The following is a 23,615-nucleotide window of genomic DNA, read 5'->3' as shown; positions in this document are numbered from 1 at the left end:
ATGACTGGCAAATGAAGCCTAGACTTTTGAGTCTGTCCCAAATATTTAGACAAAATTGTTTCCATGTGTATTTTTAGAAAGCCAGGAGGCCTTGCTTGAAGTCTGTCTTGAGCATGGACAAGTTCCTACCATGGCTGGAGAGAGACCCCTGAACTGAATCTTGTCTCTGGCCCTCACTACCTGTGTTTTACTCACAAGCTATCCATCTGCTGTGGGGTGCAATTTTCCTACCTGCAAAGTCAGAGGCTTATTCCTCTAAATCACAGGTTGCTTTGAGGATAACATAAGAATATGGTGTTTACAATGGAAAACAATGACTGCAAGTGAGTGATTAGCCAGCATTACAGCTGGGGAGTGCAGGACTACTCCACCTTACCAGACTCCAGATCTAGAAAATCAATGCAATGTGAAAATAACTTTGACCTGAAATAATGACTCAGTTCATAGCCATGAAACTGACCTCTAATAGCAGTGCTTTGCATGAGAGGTTTAGTCTGCCCTGTTCTCAGAGCTCTGGTCTGAGTGGGAGTTAAAAGGAGGAAGCTGTGATCTTGATGGTGTGAGCTCTGCTTTCTGATAGCCCACAGGCTAATCTGCATAAATCCAAGCTTCATTTTCCCAAGCTTTTCAACATAGTTTCTAACCAGGCTTGTTTAACCCATATATATTTTAATGACAGCTTATTGTATATAATAAGTCACATACATATGTGTATGTTGTGTGTATATGTGTGTGTTTGTGTGTGTGTGTATATATGTATGTGTGTGTATGTTTGTGTGTGGGTGTTTTGTGTGTGTGTGTGGTGTGTGTGGCAGTGCATGTGTATCTGTATGTGTGTGTGTATTTGTGGTGTGTGTGTGTTTTGTGTGTGTTTGTATGTGTGTGTGTGTTCCTGTGCGTATCTGTGTGTGTATATGTATTTTTGTGTGTGTTTGTATGTGTGTGTATTTGTATGTGGTGTGTGTGTGTGTGTTTCTGTGTGTGTGTGTGTGTGTGTGTGTGTGTGTGCCAAATATAGTATTTCTGGGTTCCAGTCAGTCCTCTTTCTATTCCACTACATGAAGTTTACTAAACCTGTTTAGGTAGTTTTCCAAGGCTTCTGTGAGCACATTCACAAATACAAAAAGATCCAGATAAAAGTATACAGTGTTTTGACTTCTAAAATATTCTGGCTTTTTCAGATAATTTCCTCTTTAACTAATGGATTCATAATATTCAAACATCAAGAAGCCACATGAAATTAATTCATTCCACCAAGAAAATAACAGAAGAGCTTCCAGTGTTCCCCCTGTAGATTGTGACAATTCGGGAAGCATGGGCCACATTACAGAGTGGTAGCAGACTTCCCAAAAGTTCTGGGTATCTGAATTTCTTTAAATATAATCTCCAGCTGTCTAGTTTTGATGTCTAAGCTTTCGTGATTTTCTCCTTTCCAGTCAGTGTCTGCTTTTCCCCCTTCACCTCTGACAGAGTCACAGTTGTCAATCTTTTGAAATGGATCCAGGCTTGTATAGGTTTTGGAGACAGACAGGCCTCAGAAAGTTTCCCTGAGAAAGATGCTTCTCTATCGGGCCTCTCATTCTCTTCTCCACCTTCCACACAGCCCTATTTAACTACACATGCGTGTGTGTGTCATGAGCATGTATGTGTGTGTACTTGTGTGTGAATGCATTTGATTTTATATGTACATGTGTATATATGTGTGTATTGTGTGTTGCATGTAATTCTCGCTACAGTAGTAGTTTGTCACCATCATTAGAGTTCCAGTTTCTATTTTTGTCCAAGTCAAATTTATAATTAGGAAGGGAATTTTAAACTTGAAAAGTCAATCTTATCAGATACCACAATGAAACAAATTTGCCTAGAGTTATCTGGCTTATTTGACCCATTTTATCCTTTTGTTAATGTTATTTTGGCCTAAGTTCTCAGAAGTGGCTGCCTCCTCACTTGGCTTGCCCACAGGGAAATCAGTGGGCGCTTTACCTCAGTTCCCACACCACAGTGTGTGTCAGATTAGTATTAAACAGCCACTCTCAGGAGGAAATCCAGCAGGCCCATTGAGTTACTCTGAAGTAGTGTGAGGTTTATCTGAAATCTTAACATGGAAAAGGGGCCTATCTGGACCCAAACAGCTTGAAAAGAGATCTTGACATAAAAACCCAACTAATGGATTCTTTACTAGGAAGACAATTTGGGGGTCCTTATCACTCAGGTAGAGAGCCCCAGTGAAGCATGGATAACAGTACAGGAAGCAGGCATGGGGTGTGAGCGACATTGGACCATTTTAATGTAATTTATAAAAGGCTCCATTGCCATAACAGAGCCACTTGAACAGGATGTTATTTCGTGCTTGGGGGCAAAATCTGTTTAGATCTTCACTTCTAATAGCATATCACAGACACTGTAATTGTGAAATAACTTTCTCAAAATAACTCAGTGCAGGGAAAGAGAGGAAAGATCAGTGAAATTAATTCTTGGCAAATTTGTCTCAAATGCAATTTGAGGGATTTTATTTTATTTTTCCAGAGGCACATTTATTAGACAGTGGTGTTTAGCAGAGAGTGTATCCCCTTAGGAAGGAATTTTTCTTAGTACAAGCTAAGGTTTGCCTAGTGTACTATATCACTCTATCTAGATGAAAGTTCTCACAGGGTCTTGGGGAAATGTGTCTGGGATAGGACAATGAACACAGAGGCTTCCCATTTGACTAAGAGGAAAGGTATTGCTGGAATTCCTTTCCAGCCAGGCCCCATAGCCGATTGGCCCCAAATAAACATGTGGATGCTATATTGAATATAAAACTGCTGGCCAGTGGCTAGGGCTTCTTATTGGCTAGCTCTTTCTTAACTATCAACCCATTTCTATTAATGTAAGTATTTCAAGTGGTTTTATCTTACTGGAGAAGTGTCTGGACCTGTTTGTTATTCCTTCCTCTGTTACATGGCTCTCTTCCTGGCACCTCTCTGCCTCTCTCCCCATTCTCCTCATCTCCTAGCCACACCTATCTTCCTGCCCAGTCAGTGTTTTATTCATCAACAATTAAGATAAACATATAGACAGAAGAACATCCCTCATCAGAGAGGCTTTTAGTGGCAAAGATCTCAGTGTGAAGGGAATGAGCTAAGCTTGAATGCAATCAATTAACATGTTTATCATTAATGGATCTAAACAGAAAATATTATTAAAGGAAACCTCTCTTCCAATCCACTGCTTGGAAAACCATGTGCCAAGCTTGAAGAAAAAGGCATGGGAAAGCTCATGGGCATGAAGCCACTCCAGACAGAGTATGACAGGAATTTACAGCTGCGATCAGCACTTTTCGTAAGATGGCTTTCCCTTTCTTAGGGTCCGAAGTTCCCTGCAATAGATGATATGTCTCTTTCAAGACAGTGTACTCTGGGTTCATCTTGCATTGTCTCTCCATTCATGGCTTTGCCACTATTTCAGTACAAGTTTAGGAGACCACTGAGCCCTAGACTTAGTAAAACCAGAGGTTCAGAAAGTTTTGGTTCAGAAAAAAAAAAAACAACAACAACAAAAACAAAAACAAACAAACAAAACAGCTACTGTGACAGAGATTTCTTAAGTATTCAGGTTCTGGGTTGCAGGCATCCTATGATCTCAGAGCATTGTTGTAAGCAAGTGATTTTTAACCCCTCTGTTCTCTCTTTAAAATGTGGGAGTTAACTGAGCACCCAAAGTATCAGCTATCACTGCTCTCCCTCTTTTTTTCAGGTCATGGCTTTTCTCTCTACTTTCTCTGTCTTCCTTGTCAGTGTGTATTAGCTCTTTTGTAACTAAATGAGCCCAATTCTGTTGTAATTTGTGATCCAATGCAGAATGTAGGGCTTTTACAAGCTAGCCTCTTTCTTCCTTGCTAGGAGGCATTACCAAGAGACAAGTTACCTGGTTTCTGATTCCTCAAACAGAAGGAAGGTCTTTCCTCAGCCAATAGAGACCTATATATTCTTAGATGAACATGGATGCCTGAACACACACATGTAAAGGATGAAAGCAAACTTACAAAGAGAAATTAGCTAATTCTAATTATCAAGAAATGAAAGATTTGTGCACGGTTACCTACTTGGTTGTATTCTCCCTAGTCATGGAGATATAAATACAGATCCTCTAGTCTCAGCTCTCACTCCAGGTAGGACTGAAAGGTATGTCTAGTTGACACTAACAAGTCAGCCTTGGTGCTTGTGAAGTAGATACATTGTGTCTAGAACAGGCCTTGGTTCCCAGGAAGTCCCAGACAAGGATAAAGCTGTCTAGACTAAATAAGACATACTGGCTTTCTTTGTAGAGAGCCGATGCCCTTCTGATTGCATTCTGTGCAGTTCCTAGTTAAGTGACCAGAGTCCTAGTAGCACACAGCCTTTTCTTAGGCTTTTGTTAACTTGAGATTTTCCACAATGCTCTCCCAAGACTCTTGGACAGTTGATAATTACAGCGTGGAACTGTTAAGAAGTCAGGATTTGTGTTATATAAAGGAATGAGGAGACAACTGTGTCACTTTGAAGTCCCATTAGATAAATACAAGTGTAGTGGGTGAGGGAGGGAAGGACAAACAGAAACCAGAGGATTCCAATGGCCTCATTTGACACGCCTGACATGTAAATAAGACACAGGACCCCATATCCTAATATCAGTAGTAATGGGGCCTCAGAGCAAAGCAGTACTAAGATTCTTGCACTGATAGATAAGATGGTTTTTGCCTGTAGGTTCTCAGAAGTTTTTTTAATCTAATCTCCATCTGTCTAGTTTTGATTTCTAAGCTTTCATAATTTCCTCCTTTCTAGTCAGTGTCTACTTTTTCCCCCTTCACCTCTGACAGAGTCACAGTTGTCAGTCTTCTTAAATGGGTCCAGGCTTGTATAGGTGTTCCAGTCAGGCCTCAGGAAACTGCCCTGAGAAAGATCCTTCTCCACTGGGTCTCTCTTCCCCTTCTCTTCCCTCCCCACAATCCTATTTAACTACACATGCATGTGTGTGCATGAGCATGTATGTGTGTGTCATGTGTATATTTGTGTATGCATATGTGGATGTGTACATCAATTTGTATGGATGTTTGTTCAAGTGTGGTAATGCATGGGGTATAATATGTATATGATATGTATATGTGTGTGTGTATTGTGTGTTGCATGTAATTCTCCCTACAATATATTTGTCACCATTAGAGTTCCAGTTTCTATTTTTGTACAAGAACACATAATGTGCTTAACTCAGTCTGCACCAGGGGAGCTTCCATTGGTGACATTAAGCATAAAATGTTTTAGGAGGTGATTGGTCAATAGTTTAAGTGATAAAGGAATGTAAAATACATGTTTATACATAGGACCTAGGTAAAAGACTCAAAAATAAAACTATCAATGGCAATCAGATGATTGTATTTTGAAGACATCTCATTTGAAGAAGGTTTGATGGAGCATGCAATTGGAGAAACCTATGTGTATGTAATGAAGACATGAACTCATACCTGAGTCTGATAGTTAGGGAACCCGCGTGAGATAGAACCATGCCCCCTGAACCTAAGTGTCAGAGAGGCCTGGGTGGTCTATGGGGCCTCTGGCAGTAGAACCAGTATTTATCCTTTATGCAGGAATGGACTTTGGGAGCCCATTCCCCGTGGAGGAATATTCTCTCAGCCTAGATACACAGGAGAGGGACTAGACCCTTCCCCAAATGAGGTGACAGACTTTGATGATCCCCATGGAAAGCCTCACCCTTCATGGGGAGTGGATTGCAGTGTGGAATGAGGGAGGCTAGTGGGGACATGGGAAGATGGAGAGAGAAGGAACTGGAAAAGATATGCAAAATATGATTGTTTCTAATTTAAATTAAGAAGAGAGAGAAAGAGTCTGCACAAGACAAGACCTTAGTTCCTGATGATATACAGCAAATATATATTTCTCACCCATGGAATCATTCTTCCAGCCACCAGGAATGATTTAATGAAAGTCTAGTCTCAAGGAAGTTCGTTGGACCTCCTCTTTCTTTAAGCTATATCATGAGGATCTTCACATTGGCAAATGGCCTGACATGTGATGAGACTAAATATTGAATATTAATGTCAGTTTGGCTGCATTTGACTTACGATATTTTCCTTAAAGCAATTACATTCTCTGGAAGAAGATTTGATTTAGTGATATTTCCTAATTTACTTAAAATATGCACTTGACATTTTAACTAAGCCTTAGTTTTAAATATAATTGACATTTTAAAATCACAAATACTGATTATACAATATACACATTGTATAATTCAGGAGTGTTCTTCTGTCTCATATACTAATTGCTCCCTTCTTATTTCATCTCATGTAAACAGTGCCAGCTCTGGTGTTATCCCTACTCTCAGGTTTTCCTCAAATTTGTTGTTTCAACCCAGCATCAGCACATCTATCCTTCCAGATTCCCACACTGGTGTACCATGTACATCCTGAATGGCCGTACAGTGCAAAACATTTTGGGTCCATTTCTACTGCTATTCATCTCAGTAATTTCTTGAGAAATGGAAAAAGAATAAGCTTGTTCAATTCCACAATACATGCTTCTGCAGAATGAACATGTACCTGGAATAGAGAGACGTTATCAACAGTCATTCCTGCTTTAGTTTACAATCACTCATGTTGACAGGCATGAGATATCAGTCACCCCGATCGCTGCATATGAAAGGGGAATTGGTTTCTCCCAAGTGGAAATATAAATGAGATTCTACAGCACAATAGGATCCTTCTAGAAAAGACAGAGCCAACAACATGTTTGGATTGACAAAGAGCTATACTTTTTTTCTAAGACTGAAATTGACTTTTTGTCACTGCCCCACAGATCCCCTTACCTGACCATTCTGTCCCTGCCACTAGTTCAGCTGGACAGAAGCCCAGTGCTCTTACAGCATTGACATTATGGCTTTCTGGAGAATGAGGCTGTGGCACAGAATTTTGGGCTGGGAGAAGAACTTTTCTTTCCAGCTCTCCAACATGACATAGTGATGAGTTGCAGCATCTATTGCAAACAGATGCTGGCAGGAATCAAGGCATGAACAAGGAGATGAACATGTAGCTGGGTTCATACTATAGTCGCCTAACGGTTGTTCCCAGTGCCACATTGGTTCTCTGAGATGTTGCTATGTGTTCATGTATAGGTAAAATGGACTTTGATAAAGAAAAATGAAGCACGGAAAGTTGTCCAGCTTTCGTTTTTGTCATGCTTATTCCCTTATTATGACAGTTTAATTACAATGAGAAATAATGTGGCCTAATAATGAGCATATAAGCATGGCTGGTATGTTGAATGGTTGTAAGGGAGACAATGAATGAAATATGTATTGAAAAGTTAAAGATGATTGATATCTAAATAAAACATTTTCAGTGTTTTGTTTCATTTGTAAGTCAATGAATACATTTTTGCTATTAATTATGTGTTGTGTGTTTCTGAATATTATATTCTTTATGAATACTATTTTAAAAATATCTTTCAAACCTTTCAACGTATTTTTATTAAGCCATTGAATATTTAGAAGGTGAGAGTTTCATAGAGTGAACAGAAATTCTGTATACTGATCACTAACTGTCTTCCCTAGTTGTAAAGTTTTCCAAAGTCCCAGTTTACAGACATGGCCAGAATATTAAGAGTGGGGATAATAACATTTAAATATTACTTGAGGAAGTTTTGGGTAAAGTCCAAGGAGAACGATTTTCATAAAGTGCTTGTTTTTTAATATATTCATTTAATTTTAATTAATTAAGTAATTTTGTGTGTGTGTGTGTGTGTGTGTGTGTGTGTGTGTGTGTGTGTGTGTGTGTGTGTATGAATCCCTTCAAGCTATAATTACAGGTAGCGGTTATGCTGGGAGTTGAATGGCAAGAATAATATGCCATACTCTTCACTGCTAAGATAGCTCTCCAGCCTTGTTTACTTTTTGGAAGCTGGCAAACTGTTTTCCAAAGTAACTGACCCAGTTCACACTTTGACTAGAAATGAATGAGTGTTCTCTGCCTTGTATCTAGTCTTTGCATCAGGGTTTCCTCTTTCAGTTCCTCTGTGTGCTTATAATGTCTTGGGTTAAAAAACATTTTTTTTCTAGTGACTAGGGGTTGCCTAACAGATTTTCATAGTCATCCTATCTATTAGGTGGTATGATCTAAGATGGCTAATCTTACTCATCTACCTGACAAACCCGGGAAGAGTGACTGCAACCTTCATATTGTGGTTGTGTCTTCCTAGCAATTTCTTGATTGCTAATTGATGTAGAAGGGTGTATCCCACTCTGGGCTCCATTATCCTTAGGGAGATGGTCCTGGAAAGTGAACTGGAAGCCAATAAGCAGTGTTCCTCCATCGTCTCTGCCTCAGTTCCTGCTTTCAAGTTCCTGCTTCAGCTCCTGTGCTGGCTTCCCTTGATAGTGGACTGTGACTTCTGACTTCAATAAACTCCTTCTTTTCCAAGTTGTTTTTGGTCCTTGTTTTATTACTGCAAGAGAAGCAAACTAGGAGATTATTCCTTGTGTATTTTGCCAATTTTCTAATTGCATTGCTTGTTTTTTCACTGTTGAGTCTATTATATATTCTAGATTATTCAACTTGTCCAGATAACTAGCTTACAAATAGCTTCTCCGGCTGCAGAATGTCTTTGAATCCTCTTAATGGGGTCTTTCACAGAAATAGAAGTTTTATGAAATTTATTAACTTTCCCTCTGCTGGGTGATAAATGTGGTGGAAAGCATAGGGATTGTTCCCTTACCGCAGGCCTTGGAGACTTGTACTGTTTGTAATAAAAGTTGTATAAGTTTACATTTTAGGTTTCTACTTGTGGGTCATGACATCATTGAAGTGTGAGCTGGGTCTAGGGTGATGTTTGCCCATGGAGTCTCAGTTGTTGAATTGCCCATTGAACCTTTTAAAAGTAGAAGTCAGGTGTATTCATGGAGGTCGATGTCATAATTCCTGTTTGATCCACTGATCATGGGTCAGCCCTTTTCCATAGAATTGTACCAGGTAGTTTCCACTTCCTTTGCTGTAAAACAAGCCCAGAAAAGCCAGCACCCCATGCCTTATGCTTTCCTTATTACTTCACCATGTTACATTTAGAATGAGTCTGTCTCTGTTTAACCAAAGCCTTGCTGGTACCAGGCTATTGGTCCTGTGCCATTTCATTGTATTCTTATACATTTTCACATACACATGTTCATATTTTGTCTCATTTAGACTTTAGATAAATTTAGCTCAAAGAATTATTGCATAAAATTTCCATCATCTGGATGTTTGGGGTCTATTACATGTTTATTTTCTTGTTTGTAACCCTTTAATGCCCTTTATCTTATTGATGTAGTTAATGCTTCAAGTTTGGTATTAATAAGGAGTGGAGCTGCTGGGCCATGCTGTCTCCTTCCTTAGTTTATTTGGATCTCTTTTACATTTCCTCCACTTAGATTAATGGTGGTGGTGGGTTTGTCATAGATATTATTTTTTTATGTTGAAGTATGTTCCCTCCAGACCTACTTTCTCTAGGACTCTTATCATGGATGTATGTTAGATTTTTATCGAAGACATTTTCTGCAACTTTTAGGATGATCATGTGATTTTTTTTTTTGTCTTTAAGTCCGTTTATCTGATTTATCGTGTTTATTGATTTACATAGGTTGAACCATCTATGCATCTCATGGTAAAGCCAACTTATTTTGAGATACACCTGTGTTCAGTTTTCATGTACTTTCTTGACAGTTTCACATATTTCTCTACTGTAGTTTTGTATTTGGTTGTGTCTATACCTAGTTTTTGTATTATTGTGATACTAGAATGAAATTGGGAATTCTTCTATTGACCATCCAAAATAAAAGACTCGAGGAGGAGTTGACTTTTGCAGTGTTTGTGTGGAGCATATGTATGTATACATGCTCATATCTGGGTATACCTGTTACACATGTACATGGATGCTAAAGGTAAAGGTTGTGTGCCTTTTCCAATCATTCACCACTTAACCTTTTGAGAACTTGTTGTTCACTGAACCTGGAGCTTCTGGATGTGGTCCAACTCACTGGCTAAGGAGCTACAGGGGTCTACCTATTCCCAGCCTTGACATTGGAGTTACAGGGTAGGTAACTGCATTTACCTGGTGCTAGGTTCTGAACTCAGTTCATGCTTGCACAGCAAGAACGCTACAGACTGAACCATCTCTTTTCCTGAGAATTGATTTTTCTAAATGAAGCAAAATAAAGCTTTAAAAGAGTCAACACAAAATAAGGATAATGAGAAACAAAATTAGTGTGATCCATGTTTTTATGATAATTCTCACTTGAATATAAACTCATTTTTAAGCTTGTTAGTTCTGTCATCTTACTAAGTCATTATCATGCTGTTATTGATAATAGTAGGTCATCTTGAGTCCATCCAAACCATTGATTCTATAGCCCCCCCAGCAGCTATAATGAGGTCACTAATACTACAGACCTCAAGAATCCTTCCTGCAGTGGATGCACATTTGCTCTGACTTCTGCATGATTGTCTAGTGTGCAGGCTATTTTAATACAGCGTGTAACTGCAGATAAACCCCTATAATTATTAAATTTAATGAAGTCTGTTTGAGTTTCCCTTTGACCTATGAAAAATCTGTTACTTTCAAGGTAATGCACATATGTAGTCACTAGTTTACTCTCCCTGAGCTCTCTCCGTGGCCATTAAAACTTTTAAAAACACTCAAACGTAGTGATGTTTGGACAACATTTCTGACAAACCAAAAGATTTGTCTTGAGAAAATAAATGATCAGATCAATGTTGTGACTTCTGAGGAAGGTAACTGAGTGTCATTGTGTGCAATGACAAGCACACAGTTTCTCATTTAAAGAAGCCATCATTTCTTTGGAGTAAATATAGGAACAAACAGCTGCCACATTTGAGGAGACATGTGCCATTTAATGATTAGGAATGGGAAGTGGACACAGAAGCTTGTGCAGAGTCTCCTATCTAGTTTGGTATACATGAGTCCTGGTCCTTTCTATTAAAGACAATGGTGAACAATTCTTCCACAAAGAATTTCCTCAAGCATTATTTAGATAAACAAATGTTGGCCTTACTAGTATTTAATTTATGTTAACATAAAACTTGTATATATTGGTTATATAAATGTTTGCTGACTTCACTTAGATAAAGGTAACATGTTTAAGAATCATTAAAGGTGAGCATGGTGTCATACATGTAATGCCAGCACTCAGAAGCCCATGACAGAAGAAAGACCAATTCAAGGTTACCCTGAGCTTCCTAATAAAGCCTTTTTTAAACAAACAAAATATCACCAATAAACTCCAGTAAACCAGCTTCTCCCACAAATTTGTGCATTTATGTTTAACTGAAGGTTTTCCTGACTGTTCATCTCTCTTCGAAATCTAGGCTATCCGGATTTCAGCTGCCCTCCTCCATTGTGAGCACCGGGTCTCTCCTTACGCTCTGGTTCACCACGGATTTTGCAGTAAGCGCACAGGGTTTCAAGGCCATGTATGAAGGTAGGTGGCTGCGGCACTTGGCACATTCCAAACCTTTCTTGTAACCTAACATGCTGCTGTGAAATAATGGTGTGGACGCAGAGATGTGTTGCATGGTGGAGATACTGGGATATTGTTTAGTATATTGACAAGCTAATGCACCACCGTCTTCTCCAACTGTCAAAGAACTCAGCCCCAAAACAAGCATGTTTTCCTTTAGTGGTCTGAAGTTATAAATCAGATTGTTTTGTTGACTACAATGGTGCGAACTGAGGATTATACATATAAATTTCTAAGTTGTAAAGTATTTTTTTTAACCTTACAAGGCTTTATTAAAATGTGTGCTTGGCTATACACCTGCTAATCAGAGCTTAAGTATGGTGGTCTGTCATGAATGAGGGGTTTTTATCAAGACTGAAATTTTTAATTGAGAAATTAATTTGGCCTCAGTCTCATTTGACACTCACAAAGCAGTGGAATTTCAGATTTGTGTTTGAATTCCGATTTGTACTCAGATATTCTGTGAAGTTGTTATTGTTTTTAAGGTGTCTTGGTGTAAAAGTAAGAGAAGAAGAGTGTATTTTGATAGAGGATATGATTTTCTCTGAGTTAAATTTGAAATAATTGAACCAGGTACTTGAATGTATGAAGTTTAAGGGCTCTGATTTAGTTCGGCATAGAGATTTTTAATTTTCTTTAATGAGTAACACAGAGTTACCATTTGTAACATGAGAACACTCTTGTGCCTATGAGTCAAGGAAACTAAATTGTTGGTGAAGCCATTGACCACTGCCTCTCTATAACACACCTGGTTTGCTTTAAATGATTCTCTGGTTTGCTTTAGTACTGAGTACATGTGGCATGCATGTTCTTTGTGGAAAGTTCAAGCCCACATTTGGCTTGTGCAACTGAACTTAGTCACTATGCAGTTGTCAGGTGGTAATAGGTGGACTTGACCTCTGTGGAGTTGTACAATGACTGATCAATCCTTTTATTTCACGTGACCCATGCAATGATGCTGAAGATACCAGCCTGTTCTGGCTGAAGGTTTTTCTGACTGTTCACCTCTCTTCTAAATCTAGGTAGTCAGGATTTCAGCTGCCCCCCCCCCATTGTGAATGCCAGGTCAATTGTTTGTGAGCTCATACGCTTTCATACAAACCAGTGTCACCTGCTAGAAGGGTTGAGCAGTGTTGGGTGTGTGACTGATTGACAAAAAGTCATAGTCTTTGGACAGTGGCAGGCTGATTTAAGGTCCATGGTTTGATTAGCTTTCCATTTGCTGTCTTCCTTTGAGCCCTGAATCACATGTCTTTTGCTTATCATAGAAAAAACAACATCTCTACAGCAGTGGGTGTTTGCTGCCTCTGAGGCATACTTTCTCCTACATGTCCACATGATTTATGTCCAGAGAGCAGAAAAATGTGTTCAAAGTAAAAAAAAAAAAAAAAAACCCTGGAAATTCTCCTCTCTGCCCTGACAAAGTCCAGCACTGTACTCCCTGGATTTCTCAACAACCAGTCCTTAATGTAGGAACCTTTGGAGTTGAGTGATTGACAAGTGTCACCTTTCATCAAACCTTGCAGATCTGCTGTGTAATTGTCAGGATGGATTATGATACAGTTTTTAAAACATTGGTGAATTCCATGTGTGTAAGTCTCATGAGGAAATATAAACTGGAAAAGTGAATAGGCTATATGCTAAGCTGAATATGCTCCTAGGATATGTTAAGATGTTCTCATACTTTAGACTTTCAACGGTCAATCTTTTATCTGATAATTGCCCATAAACATTCAACTACATTTGAAGGAAAATATTGGTGAAAATGCACACATCTCTTGTCAATAAAACCTGTTTTTCTTCAATATTTAATATCAGACTATAGTAGTTATTTATCACTGCTGCATATCAAAAAGTTTCATAACAATTGAAATGTGTAGCCTGCCTATAGGAAATGAAGCTCATCAACCTAAGGGAAAACCCAGATGGTGGAAGTTACCTGGAGGGGAGCTGAGCTCTCCAAGACAGCTCCTCTATCTCATTGGTAGCTTAAATCCTCAGTTTTGGAAGGCAACTCTTATCCTCTAAGGCAAAGTTTGGGGAATGTGTAGGATGATGAAAAGACACCTGCAGGAGAGGAAGCAGGGCCAATCCATGGTCAGGAGGACATCTACAGCAGTTTCCAGTGTGTTCTTCACTTAAAGAAAGTGTAGATCTTAGTCTACTCTAATAATTGCCATTTTAAAGATACAACACATGTAGTAATTTCCACGAAGGAAACAACCTTATTAATATTAATATAAAAAGTCAAAAATAATGTTAATATATTATCCAAGCTCTTTAATGTAAATTGAATTTAGATAGAAGTACTAAATCAACCATTAAACCTTGTCCCTGTGGTCCTAAACTAGCACTGCTTCCTAAATTAGAATTTCTATAGTATTAATATATTGCTGCTTAAAATTTAATTTACATTTACTGGCTTGGATTGAGGAAACTGTCCAAACTTCTATGGCAATGGTCTTAATGTGAACATGGAACTCATGATTTTTGACAGTATTTTGCAATAAATATTTTACATGCAAATTATTATTCATGCATGGGAATATTAAGCTACATAATGTATGTGTAAAGAATAAGTTAAAATATTACAATTAATGTATTAAGTCATCGAATTTAACTTTTTAATCCCAATAAAAATATTTATGAATATCTACTAATGTTTTCTACATGGACTATTTGAATTTCTTCAAAGACATGTTTTAATGTCTCCATAGTAGGTTAGTTTATAGACTGTTGTATAAGTAATTCAGGGATTTTAACTGGTAAGTGTGGAATAAATTGAGCCAATAACTAAAAATACTCATCTTGTCATGTATCATTTGCTCATCCGTGGACCAAACAATTTGTATAATTCTATTTAATAAATCCTAATGAGATACATGATTATAATCTGCTTACAGTGAGGTCTAAGTAATTCTATCATATATGCTTTTGTCTTAAAATGATTCTATCAATTAAGACATATATTTTCTACTAGCTATAGTGTATATCTTCTAGAGATGAAAGATATATATGTATATATATGTGCACATATATATGTGATAGATATGTGATATATATCATGTATAATGATTATATGATATATAGGGACATGTGGATTTGATATATAGGCATGTGAGTAGATGGATACATGGATAAATAAACAAATGGGTAGATGGATAAATAAAAAGTTATGACAAAAATAGAAAGATGATGCATATAAAGTTTGGTAACAGATAGTTGAGAGAAAGATGCATCATAGATAAAGGATCGGAAGAGAGATGATAGATACACATATCTAATGGTAGATGATTGTTATACAAATATATGACAAAACATTTATAGATAGATGACTGAAAAATATACACATGATAGATTTATAGATAGATAAGTAGATTATCACAGCAAGATAGATATATCACAGATGACAAACAGATATTTGATAGGTAAATATGTGACAGAGAGATGAATTAAATATACAATTAGGTAATTATAGACTTCGAGGTAAATAGAAGATAGACAGATATATGTATTTATGGCTGCATAGTGCTCTTAAAATCACTCTCTAATCACATAACCAAGTAAAATAAAGTTGTTACTATCACTTAAAGTTGATGGAACAGTTACTAAAATAGTTTCATTGCTGCTCAGTGGCAGCAGAATTAAGCCCAGGTCTGCATGTCTCCAGATGCTGTGATTGCCAAGCCCTGTATATTCTCCAGATGTTGAAGATTACACATGAGACTGTGTGTGTATGAAACACAAATACCTGCACACACTATCACTGGACAATATGTTCATGCTTTTAAAGTTACTATATAAGCAGGACTCAGTAGGTAGACATTAGGGCCTAAGAATTCATTTTTTTTTTTCAGGCACGGATAGATGGCTCAGTGGGAAAGACCCAGGTTCAGATCCCAGTACCCCTATCAGGCATCTCACAATATCTTTAAGTCCAGTCAAAGGAGTTCTTGTGCCCTCTTTTGGCTTGTGTGGGCACTGTAAACATAGGGGCACAAATCCACACATACTCTTAAATAAAAACAAATTATTTAAAATGTGGTGTTTTTAGAGGCTCCGTTTCTCCCTCATTTATTTACAGAGCTCTTATTGGGTATTTGAAAGTTTTCCAGTACCAGACTGTGATAATAAAACAAACAAACAAAACCAAAAAATCAGCAAGGCCAAAATGAATGAAGATGTTTCCAAGACTATGGAGGAAGAGGACCAGGGGTGAGCATCACCATTCTGCAGACAAGGTGGTTTAGTGCAAGAGGGTAAAAGTGAGTGATCTCAGTCCTGCATGTCCAGGGGGATTCTTCATTCTCTGCTGCAGTGTTACTCAAAGGCTCTGGAGAAAAATGAGTGTTGGTGCTAAGCCCTTAATGGAGGTTCTGAACAAGGATAGGTGATAACAGGTTCCTCCTGAGGCAGGAAGGAACATGTATGTGTAAGAAAACAGAACAATGAATAATCTTATTTGAAGATTGTGCGTGAATGTTAATGAGGGACTGTAGAAGAACTGTTTTGTAAGGAAGCCAGGTTAAAGCTGAAGGAATCCCTGGTTTCCCTGTCTTGATCCTTGAAACAGAAGACTCACACTGTCACAGCCTTAAAGAGGAGCTGGGTTCTTTTCTCTGCCTTGTAAAACACAGGGTTGTGCTTTATCAGGAAAGGATTCCATTGTGCCCATTTATCAGCCCCTGGCTTTATCATGCAAAGTGTGTGTAGAAAGAGACAAGTTCCCCTTCTCTCCTGTGATTTCTGCATCCCTGTGGCTGTTTCAAGATCTTGCAGGGTGCTTTATATATCATCTCTCCAGGCCTTGTTTCTCTGTATTTTTAGTAGTAACAGTTGAGGCTAAAAATCTGAATCTTGGGCATTTAGCATGGAGTTAGCATCAGTGGATATTTTTGATGAAGAACAGAGGTTGGCCAGAGAGGGAAGATATTGAGAAAAAAGAAATAAGTTCTCTGTGTGACTGAATGATTGAAGACTGGCCAGCAGCATATAGTATGTGTTTTAAATAGCTGGGGATGTTGAACATTTCTACCACCTAAATAATGGTGTGAGGTAATGGGCATGTTAAATATTTCTTGATTCATGGATTACGATACAATGTATTCAAGAAACAAAAGCACATCCCCCCACATCACATGCCCTTCAATAGTGTTAGGTAGCAGCTTAAAGAGAAGTTAAATAATATATCAATTCTAAATTAATTTTAAAACTTCAAAATCATTAGTGAACATGGCAGTTTAGTATGTAGATTGAATCTTCCCTATGTTTAAGGTAACTCTCACTCAGTTTGTATACAAACACTGAAAATTTAAAAAAAAAAAAAAAAACAGATTTCTATGGCCTCCAATATAGAGGGAGGACATCTGTACCTGTGCAGAAGAGCTGGCTGACTTCAAGTTGCCACATTAACCCCTTATCCACTGGAAAAGAGCTCACACCCACTTGGTCAATTATTACACAATCTTTTCTCTGTTCAAAGCTGTGACATTTTCATGTAGCTCTCAACTCAGCCAGAGGAAGGTGGATCTTGTCACAGCATTTTCCTGTGATTTCAATGGGCAGTCAGCTCTGGAGGGAATGCTGGTTTTTTTGGTACTATGTGTTGCCTACTGACTCTGCCTGGCTTTCCTTCTGTTGTATCACTCAAGAGAGGATTTCTTGTCTGAGTATCCTCTGGCCTGGATTTGTAGAGTAGCTAGCAATCTAGTCAATGTGCATGATCCATGTTCTACTTGTACTGGGAACCACAGTGCTTGTGTATGTCTACATGCCTGATTTGTGGGTTTGGACCAGGAACAATCATCAGAAGAACTGGGGCCTCTGTATGAGGTCTGTGACTGTATGGGAACAACAGCATCTCTCTGAACCCTGCTCAATTTTTAATCATGTCCAGATCATGACGGTACATTCCTAGCCTCTTCCTCTTATCCTAGTAGGGAAGGGGTGTCACACCAGTATCTTCTTGGTGACAGCCTCAGTCAGTTCTCTGTAGTGAGTAGAGCTGGTTCTTCTGCAGCTTTGTTAACTGCAACTCAGATACTTGTGTGCCTTTGACAAGGCTGTTCCACACCAGGTATGTCTGGACCACAAGTCGAACGTTCTGCAACAACACTTTCAAACCCTTTGTTGCATGAGCTCAGCTTGAACTCTCAGCCCCTTAGCCAGGTGGTAATCAGCAAACCTTGGATTCAATATTCTACAATAATAAGATAATATTTAATAACAAATGGTGATCTTAACTGTTGGGATATTGATCCTAATATCTGAATAATTCACAGGCACAGGTAGAGTGATTTTTTTCCCTGAGCATTCAGTTATAATGCAGTTGGATGATGGGATGTGGAATGAGAAAGAAAGCAGCCCAAGAAGAGGGGCTCCTAGTTACCTGTGATTCCTGCTGAAAGGAGAAACAGTGGAAATGGATTTTGCAGCTCCATGCTCTCAGAAAGTACAGAGCCATATAAGAGCCATGCCCACTCCACCACTACAGCCTGAGCCCTGGGCCTGCCCCTGCCACCAGTTCTGTCTCCTGGCAACTAGTCCATGGCTCTAATCCCTCTGGAGCTGCTCCAGACCCCATCTATTCAACCTTTTTAGCCTGGGAATTCTAAAATGTCTCTAGCTTCTACCAACCACGATGTTTATGCTTGATTTTGTGGGTGTGCAAACTTCTCTGGGGGAAACAAAAGATATTTCTTAGACTTTATGAAGCTCTAAAAAGTTCCATATCTAGTGAAAGACCAGAATGCTCCGTTGATTGATGCAGGCTCTGTGACCCTGTGGCAATTCATCTAGTTTTTGTCACTTATTTTGTGTCTTATTTCTGTGGTTATGATTCCTGGTTCAGTTCAAGAAAGCATGCCTAAGACTACAGTTTATTTCATGCATGACACAGTGAAAAAAGATAGCATCATTAGCAGCAATATATGGTCCTTGTGGGCTGTCATTTATTAGTATGGACTTTGATGTCATCCATTTGTCATCTCAATTTACTTGGTGAGGGAGAATAAACTCTGTGCACTATAAAATCTACTTTCTGACTCAGAAGAAATTTCTTATTGTCATACATACATGTGCATGTTCATGTATTCATGTATGTGTACACAGATGCACATGTATGTATACTCAATACATGCACACACTGCAAACAAGCATGCTCATACTCACATAGAAGACATACTCATGCATAAACAAGTACAATCCTACTCGCATGTGCTCATGCATTCACACATGCATACTTACATATAAGTGCACATGCTTATACTGAACATACACAGTTTCTCATTCATGAGTTATATATATGCTCTCTCTCACACAGTTTCCATTGCTGCACACTTTTTTCCTTCCTACAAATTGAAAAGGGCTCTCTAAAGTTCTAGTTTTAAAGAGAACTATTTTTTGTTTTCTATGTAGGCATTTACCTGGGGTCTTTGTGATGATCCCTCCATCAAAGAAGCTTAGAAAAATGTTGATGACTTGCTTTTAGAAGCATTTAGGTACACCTGTGTGTTTCTGACTTTATGCCTGTTCCTAAGGACTCTCATGGATACGCTCTAGGACACACAATGGCTGGAATGATTGGGAAAGTTAGCATAGTGCCTGCAATGTGAATCTCAGTTATCAGTGGGCTTGGAATGATGAGCAAGAATCTGTGCTTAGTTTGCTTTGTGGAAATGCATACCCCTCCCCAGATAATTAAAACAAGTATTGACAATGTTAGAATATGAAAGCTGTGAAGCCAGAGGTTTCTGAAGATGATGTGAACATTAATATTCTCTGCGGACCTCTGGCTCTTAACTGGAAATTGAATGAAAAGTGGGGCCATGAAATTAAAAGTCCTTTAATGCACCCTATTTTTTAATGGTTAAGTTAATCAGTTCTCAAGCAATTCCTTTTAATTTAAGAGAAACCAGTGTGTACTCACTAAAACTATGTTCACAGCAGTAACCTGTGTAAAAGAAGCAGTTAAAATGAAGGTATTTGGTAGAAACTCTGTCTTCACAATCATCACTCAAGCAAATAAGCATGGGTGTACACTGCTTTTACGGCCACAGCTTGGGATTAATTCTTTCATGCCCTAGCATATTCACACAATGACTGTAGCTTAAACTTGCTGCCTTGTAAAACATTATCTCCCATGCTTTTTCCTTTTACTGTTTTTGTTGACTTTCCTCCAACCACTTGTTTCTGTCGCAGATAAACTACTCTGAGCTTTTCTACAGACACACGAACAACATTTGACAAATCATAATCACAGGTAGTGTTTGAAAATTAGAATTGGCCATCATTTAAAATGTACTTCATATCCAACAGAGAAAGGGTGACACTTCCCCCATCATTTCTGTCTTATTTTATGTTTTTTATCCTTAATGAGAGCCTTCATGGAAATTCATTTATCTTCTGTGTCTAAATACCAGGGAACACTGCTGTTTTAACACTAGTGATGAAGTGTTCATGTTCATTATTGAGATGTGTGGGTGTGGGTGTGGCTGTTGAATCTGAGGCTGGGTTTCATCTCATTTTACAATCCTGGTAATTGTAGCCTCAGAACAAGTCACTTAACCCTTTACTGCCTCACTTTTCTTCTTTGTAAAAGGAGTGTAAAGCACATGTCTAGGGTCACTATCTGGTTTAGCTGCTTCTGTCGCTTTAACAGAGAAAGACTGGGGTAAGGTCTATGTAGTTTACTTTAATGCTGCTGTTTTTGTACTGATGTTTGTTGTCACCATCTTGGGACTCTACATCTCCTCACTCTATGCTTGTGTTTGCTTTACATGGCTTGAAAGGCCACAAAGACATGTGTAAGTGAGTTCAAAGAGCACATGCCTGGCATGTTCAAAGTCATGGTCTGTTTCCTAATCAATGAGCCTATTGTACATCTTGGCTAAGGTTCCTTTGCTACTGTTTGTGAATGTCATTTCATGGAGATAGGTTTCCTGTTCCTGTTTTGCTATTGACTTGCCCGTTTCTGCCTTCTAAAAATAACAAGAATGTACGATAGAAGTCACTGAGAAAAGAGAAAGAGCCTTTCCATGCTTGATTCCATATAGAGATAGTTAGTTGAGGTGATAGTAAGAAAAACAAGAGGTTGGCATGAGTGGGAATCAGGTGAGGCTAGGGTGTGGGTATTGTTCACTGGAAAGAAAGAGAAAAAGCCAGTCGTACAGAAAATAAGAAAATATTGGATCAAGACAAAAATCTGAGTCTCACTGCTCAAACAAACCCAAGTTACTTTTCATGATAACTAGAAGCCTCTTCTTTATAGAGGCTTTTGAGTAAAGCACATTCATACTATATTAAATGTAATCAGCTTATAACCATAGTTAGACATGGACATTCCAAATTGTGCTTTGCTGCCTGGCTCTGATAAGTTCCATGTCAAATATACATCGAGCTAAAAGGTAATCAAAATGTCTCTGTCAGCTACAGAATCTTTAACTCAGTCTTCAGGGATTTGGATCTCACTTCTGTTTGTGTTTTTCTCTATAGCGTGGACACTTAGTTTCACTACTGATAGTGGAGCTTGAGGTTTCAGCATCACTGTTTTTCACATGTATATTTTTCAGTCTTGATATTTTGAAAGGTATCCATGTCTATTTAGCCCCCCACCATTTTGTTTTCACTCTTTCTTCCATTAAATATAGCAAGAGAATGAAAACCTGTAATCCCAGTTGACAACAGGTGTGGGGTTGAGCCCTCTGAGGCTCATATGCAGAGAGTTGACAGATTGGGTGTACTTGCTTCACTCAGATAAAACACTGAGTCTCTTATGGAACTTAAAAGGATTCTATGTGGAGTTGCATCGTAAGTTTGTGTGCATACTTGCTATGATTGATTATTTCATTTTAATTGCTTATTTCATTTCACAATACTTAGTGTTAACTTAAATCTCAATAGGAAATTCAGTCAACTGTGTCCAAATATTGATCAGAATAGTGAGAACCTGGAATGAAATTTTACCTCCATAGAAAATTTTGAAATTATCTCAATTCACCAGATTTCTCCCTTAAAAGCCAGTGATGTGGACTAGGGGTATGGTTTAGTGGTCAAATGCTTGACTAGCATGTACAAGGTTCTGGGTTTAATTCACAGCACCAGGAAATATATTATGAGTATGGAAACTTAAATAAACAGGTAAATCATTTTAATCGTAAACAATAAAGGTTTCAGAATTTTCCAGGAAGCCTTAGAGCTTGTTTGAAGAGCTTCCTTACAGATATCAAGTGTGAGCATTCAGGTGTGACCTTGTTCTTCTTTCATACTCTCGAGGAAGAGGAGGGGAACCATGTCTCTACGTGGTTCAATTTGCAACATGCACTTGTCTGTTTCTGATGAAGCTTTGGTTATCATTTAGATCAAATAAATCCTCAGCTTAGGTTTTTGTTTTCCAAGCAGGCATATATTTTTTGAAAACATGTTTTTTAAATATTAGAATGCTGGAATGAAAAACTGGATTTTGGGAGGAGATTGGGCAGGAGAGTGGACAGCTGGTGTGGGGGACATCTGAAAGCCCTTGCAGTTCTGCTGGGCGTGGGAGGGAAACAAATTGGAAGCTGACGCTGAAGGCATTTCAACATCGGGCATGTTGTCTGTCTTGGGTTGGGGGGGGGGAGAAATATCTCCATCTGAGTCTTTGGTTTCTGAGGCTTTTGCACTTGTTCAGAGCCTTCCCATATGCCACACTACAGACGTGTGCGTCAAAAAGTATGTATTCACTTTGCTTATTTTAGAAGGAAATCTTGGATGCATAAATCATGGGCTTAGCCACACTATATGATGACTGTTGCTGCACCAACTTTGTAAATGTAAAAAGTTTTCTAATTAAATTCATAATTTTATTAGATATCCTAGAAAATATGTCAGGCAAATTTCATTCATGTGCCACTGAATAAAATTAGCACTTGTTCTCAGCCTAATGAGAATTGCACACGACCTTTACATGTGGCCACAAGTTGCATTGATGTCTTACCCAGGGAGCATGTGTGACATAATATCAGTTGTAGTTCTGACACATTTAATGCAGCTGTTTGTCTCCATTTTCAGCTTCCAAACAATTTACCACCTCTCCCATTAAACCATGGGGATACCAGCAATTCTTTTTGAAAGATAATTTTCAGTCTACCCTTAGACTTTTGCAGCTGAGCAAGTCCCTGAAGCAGAAAGAGTTTTCCCATTAATCCGACATCCACCTATAGAAAAGGTAAAGTTTCCATGCTCAGGCCAGAGAGAACATAACCTTGCCTCCCAGCTCCTTGAAGGGTTGATTACACCTGCTGATGCTGTCCTAGACTAGAAGGGAATCATGGTTGATGTCTGGGTATTCCTGGATGAAGGAAGTGTCCCAGTAAAATCACGTGTGAAGACAGATGCCATGGCTGCAGGGTTATTCTGACAATAGATCCTGACTTCCTCCCTGGGGAGCAAGGTGTTCATCTCCTTCTTTGTTTGGCTTCACTTATTATCTTAATATGAATTTTAATTTACTCTTTGAGAGTTTTCATGCATGAATATGGTGTATTTTGATTATGCCCACCCTTTACTTTCACCTAACATTTCCTTCCAGCCCCCAACGATCAGCACCAAACCCACCTTCAAGCCATTAAAAAAAAAATAGCTCATTGAGTTCAGTTATCATTGGTGATATGCGTATGGGTATGGAGGCTTCAACTGGATCATGGACCACCTGCTAAGGGCCACTCCCTTGAAACAACAACAATCTGAGTGTGGATCCTCTAGTGATTAACTACCAGTAGGCACCCAGCTATAACTGGGGCTTGGAAGTCCCCTGCCTTTCCACCTGGCCTCACTCCTCAGCTCCTCTGGGCAGTAGGGAACCTACCTGAATTTTCAGATAAGTAGTCCTCCAGCCTTGTTGATAGTTCTGGTTGGTGTGGCCAGCAGGCCATTCAGCTTTGTGAGATGCCGTCTTCAAACACCAGATGGCTCAGGAGTTTGAGTGATTCAACTTGCTTCTTATTTCACTGGACTTCAGACACTTCTTCTGGTGTTATTTGTATGCCAAAACCCTGTTCACAATCTTTCACTGAGGTATGTGGAAGGAAAGAGGAACAGGACTC

At 38.7% G+C, this 23,615-nt stretch overlaps 1 protein-coding gene across 1 annotated transcript in view; it reads left to right on the top strand.

Moving 5' to 3' along the window:
- The window catches only part of Csmd1 (CUB and Sushi multiple domains 1), a 1,460,794-nt gene that overhangs the window by 447,306 nt on the left and 989,873 nt on the right, over positions 1 to 23,615 (top strand). The window contains exon 3 of the mRNA XM_051182080.1: positions 11,384 to 11,496. Within this exon, the coding sequence (XP_051038037.1) occupies positions 11,384 to 11,496 (113 nt within the window). The remainder of the gene's footprint in view (positions 1 to 11,383; positions 11,497 to 23,615) is intronic.

This window comes from Phodopus roborovskii, unplaced genomic scaffold (assembly GCF_943737965.1).
Source record: "Phodopus roborovskii unplaced genomic scaffold, PHOROB, whole genome shotgun sequence".
NCBI classification, from domain to species: Eukaryota; Metazoa; Chordata; class Mammalia; order Rodentia; family Cricetidae; genus Phodopus; species Phodopus roborovskii.
Note: the sequence above shows the minus strand (reverse complement) of the source record. Positions and strands in the feature narration are given on the sequence as shown.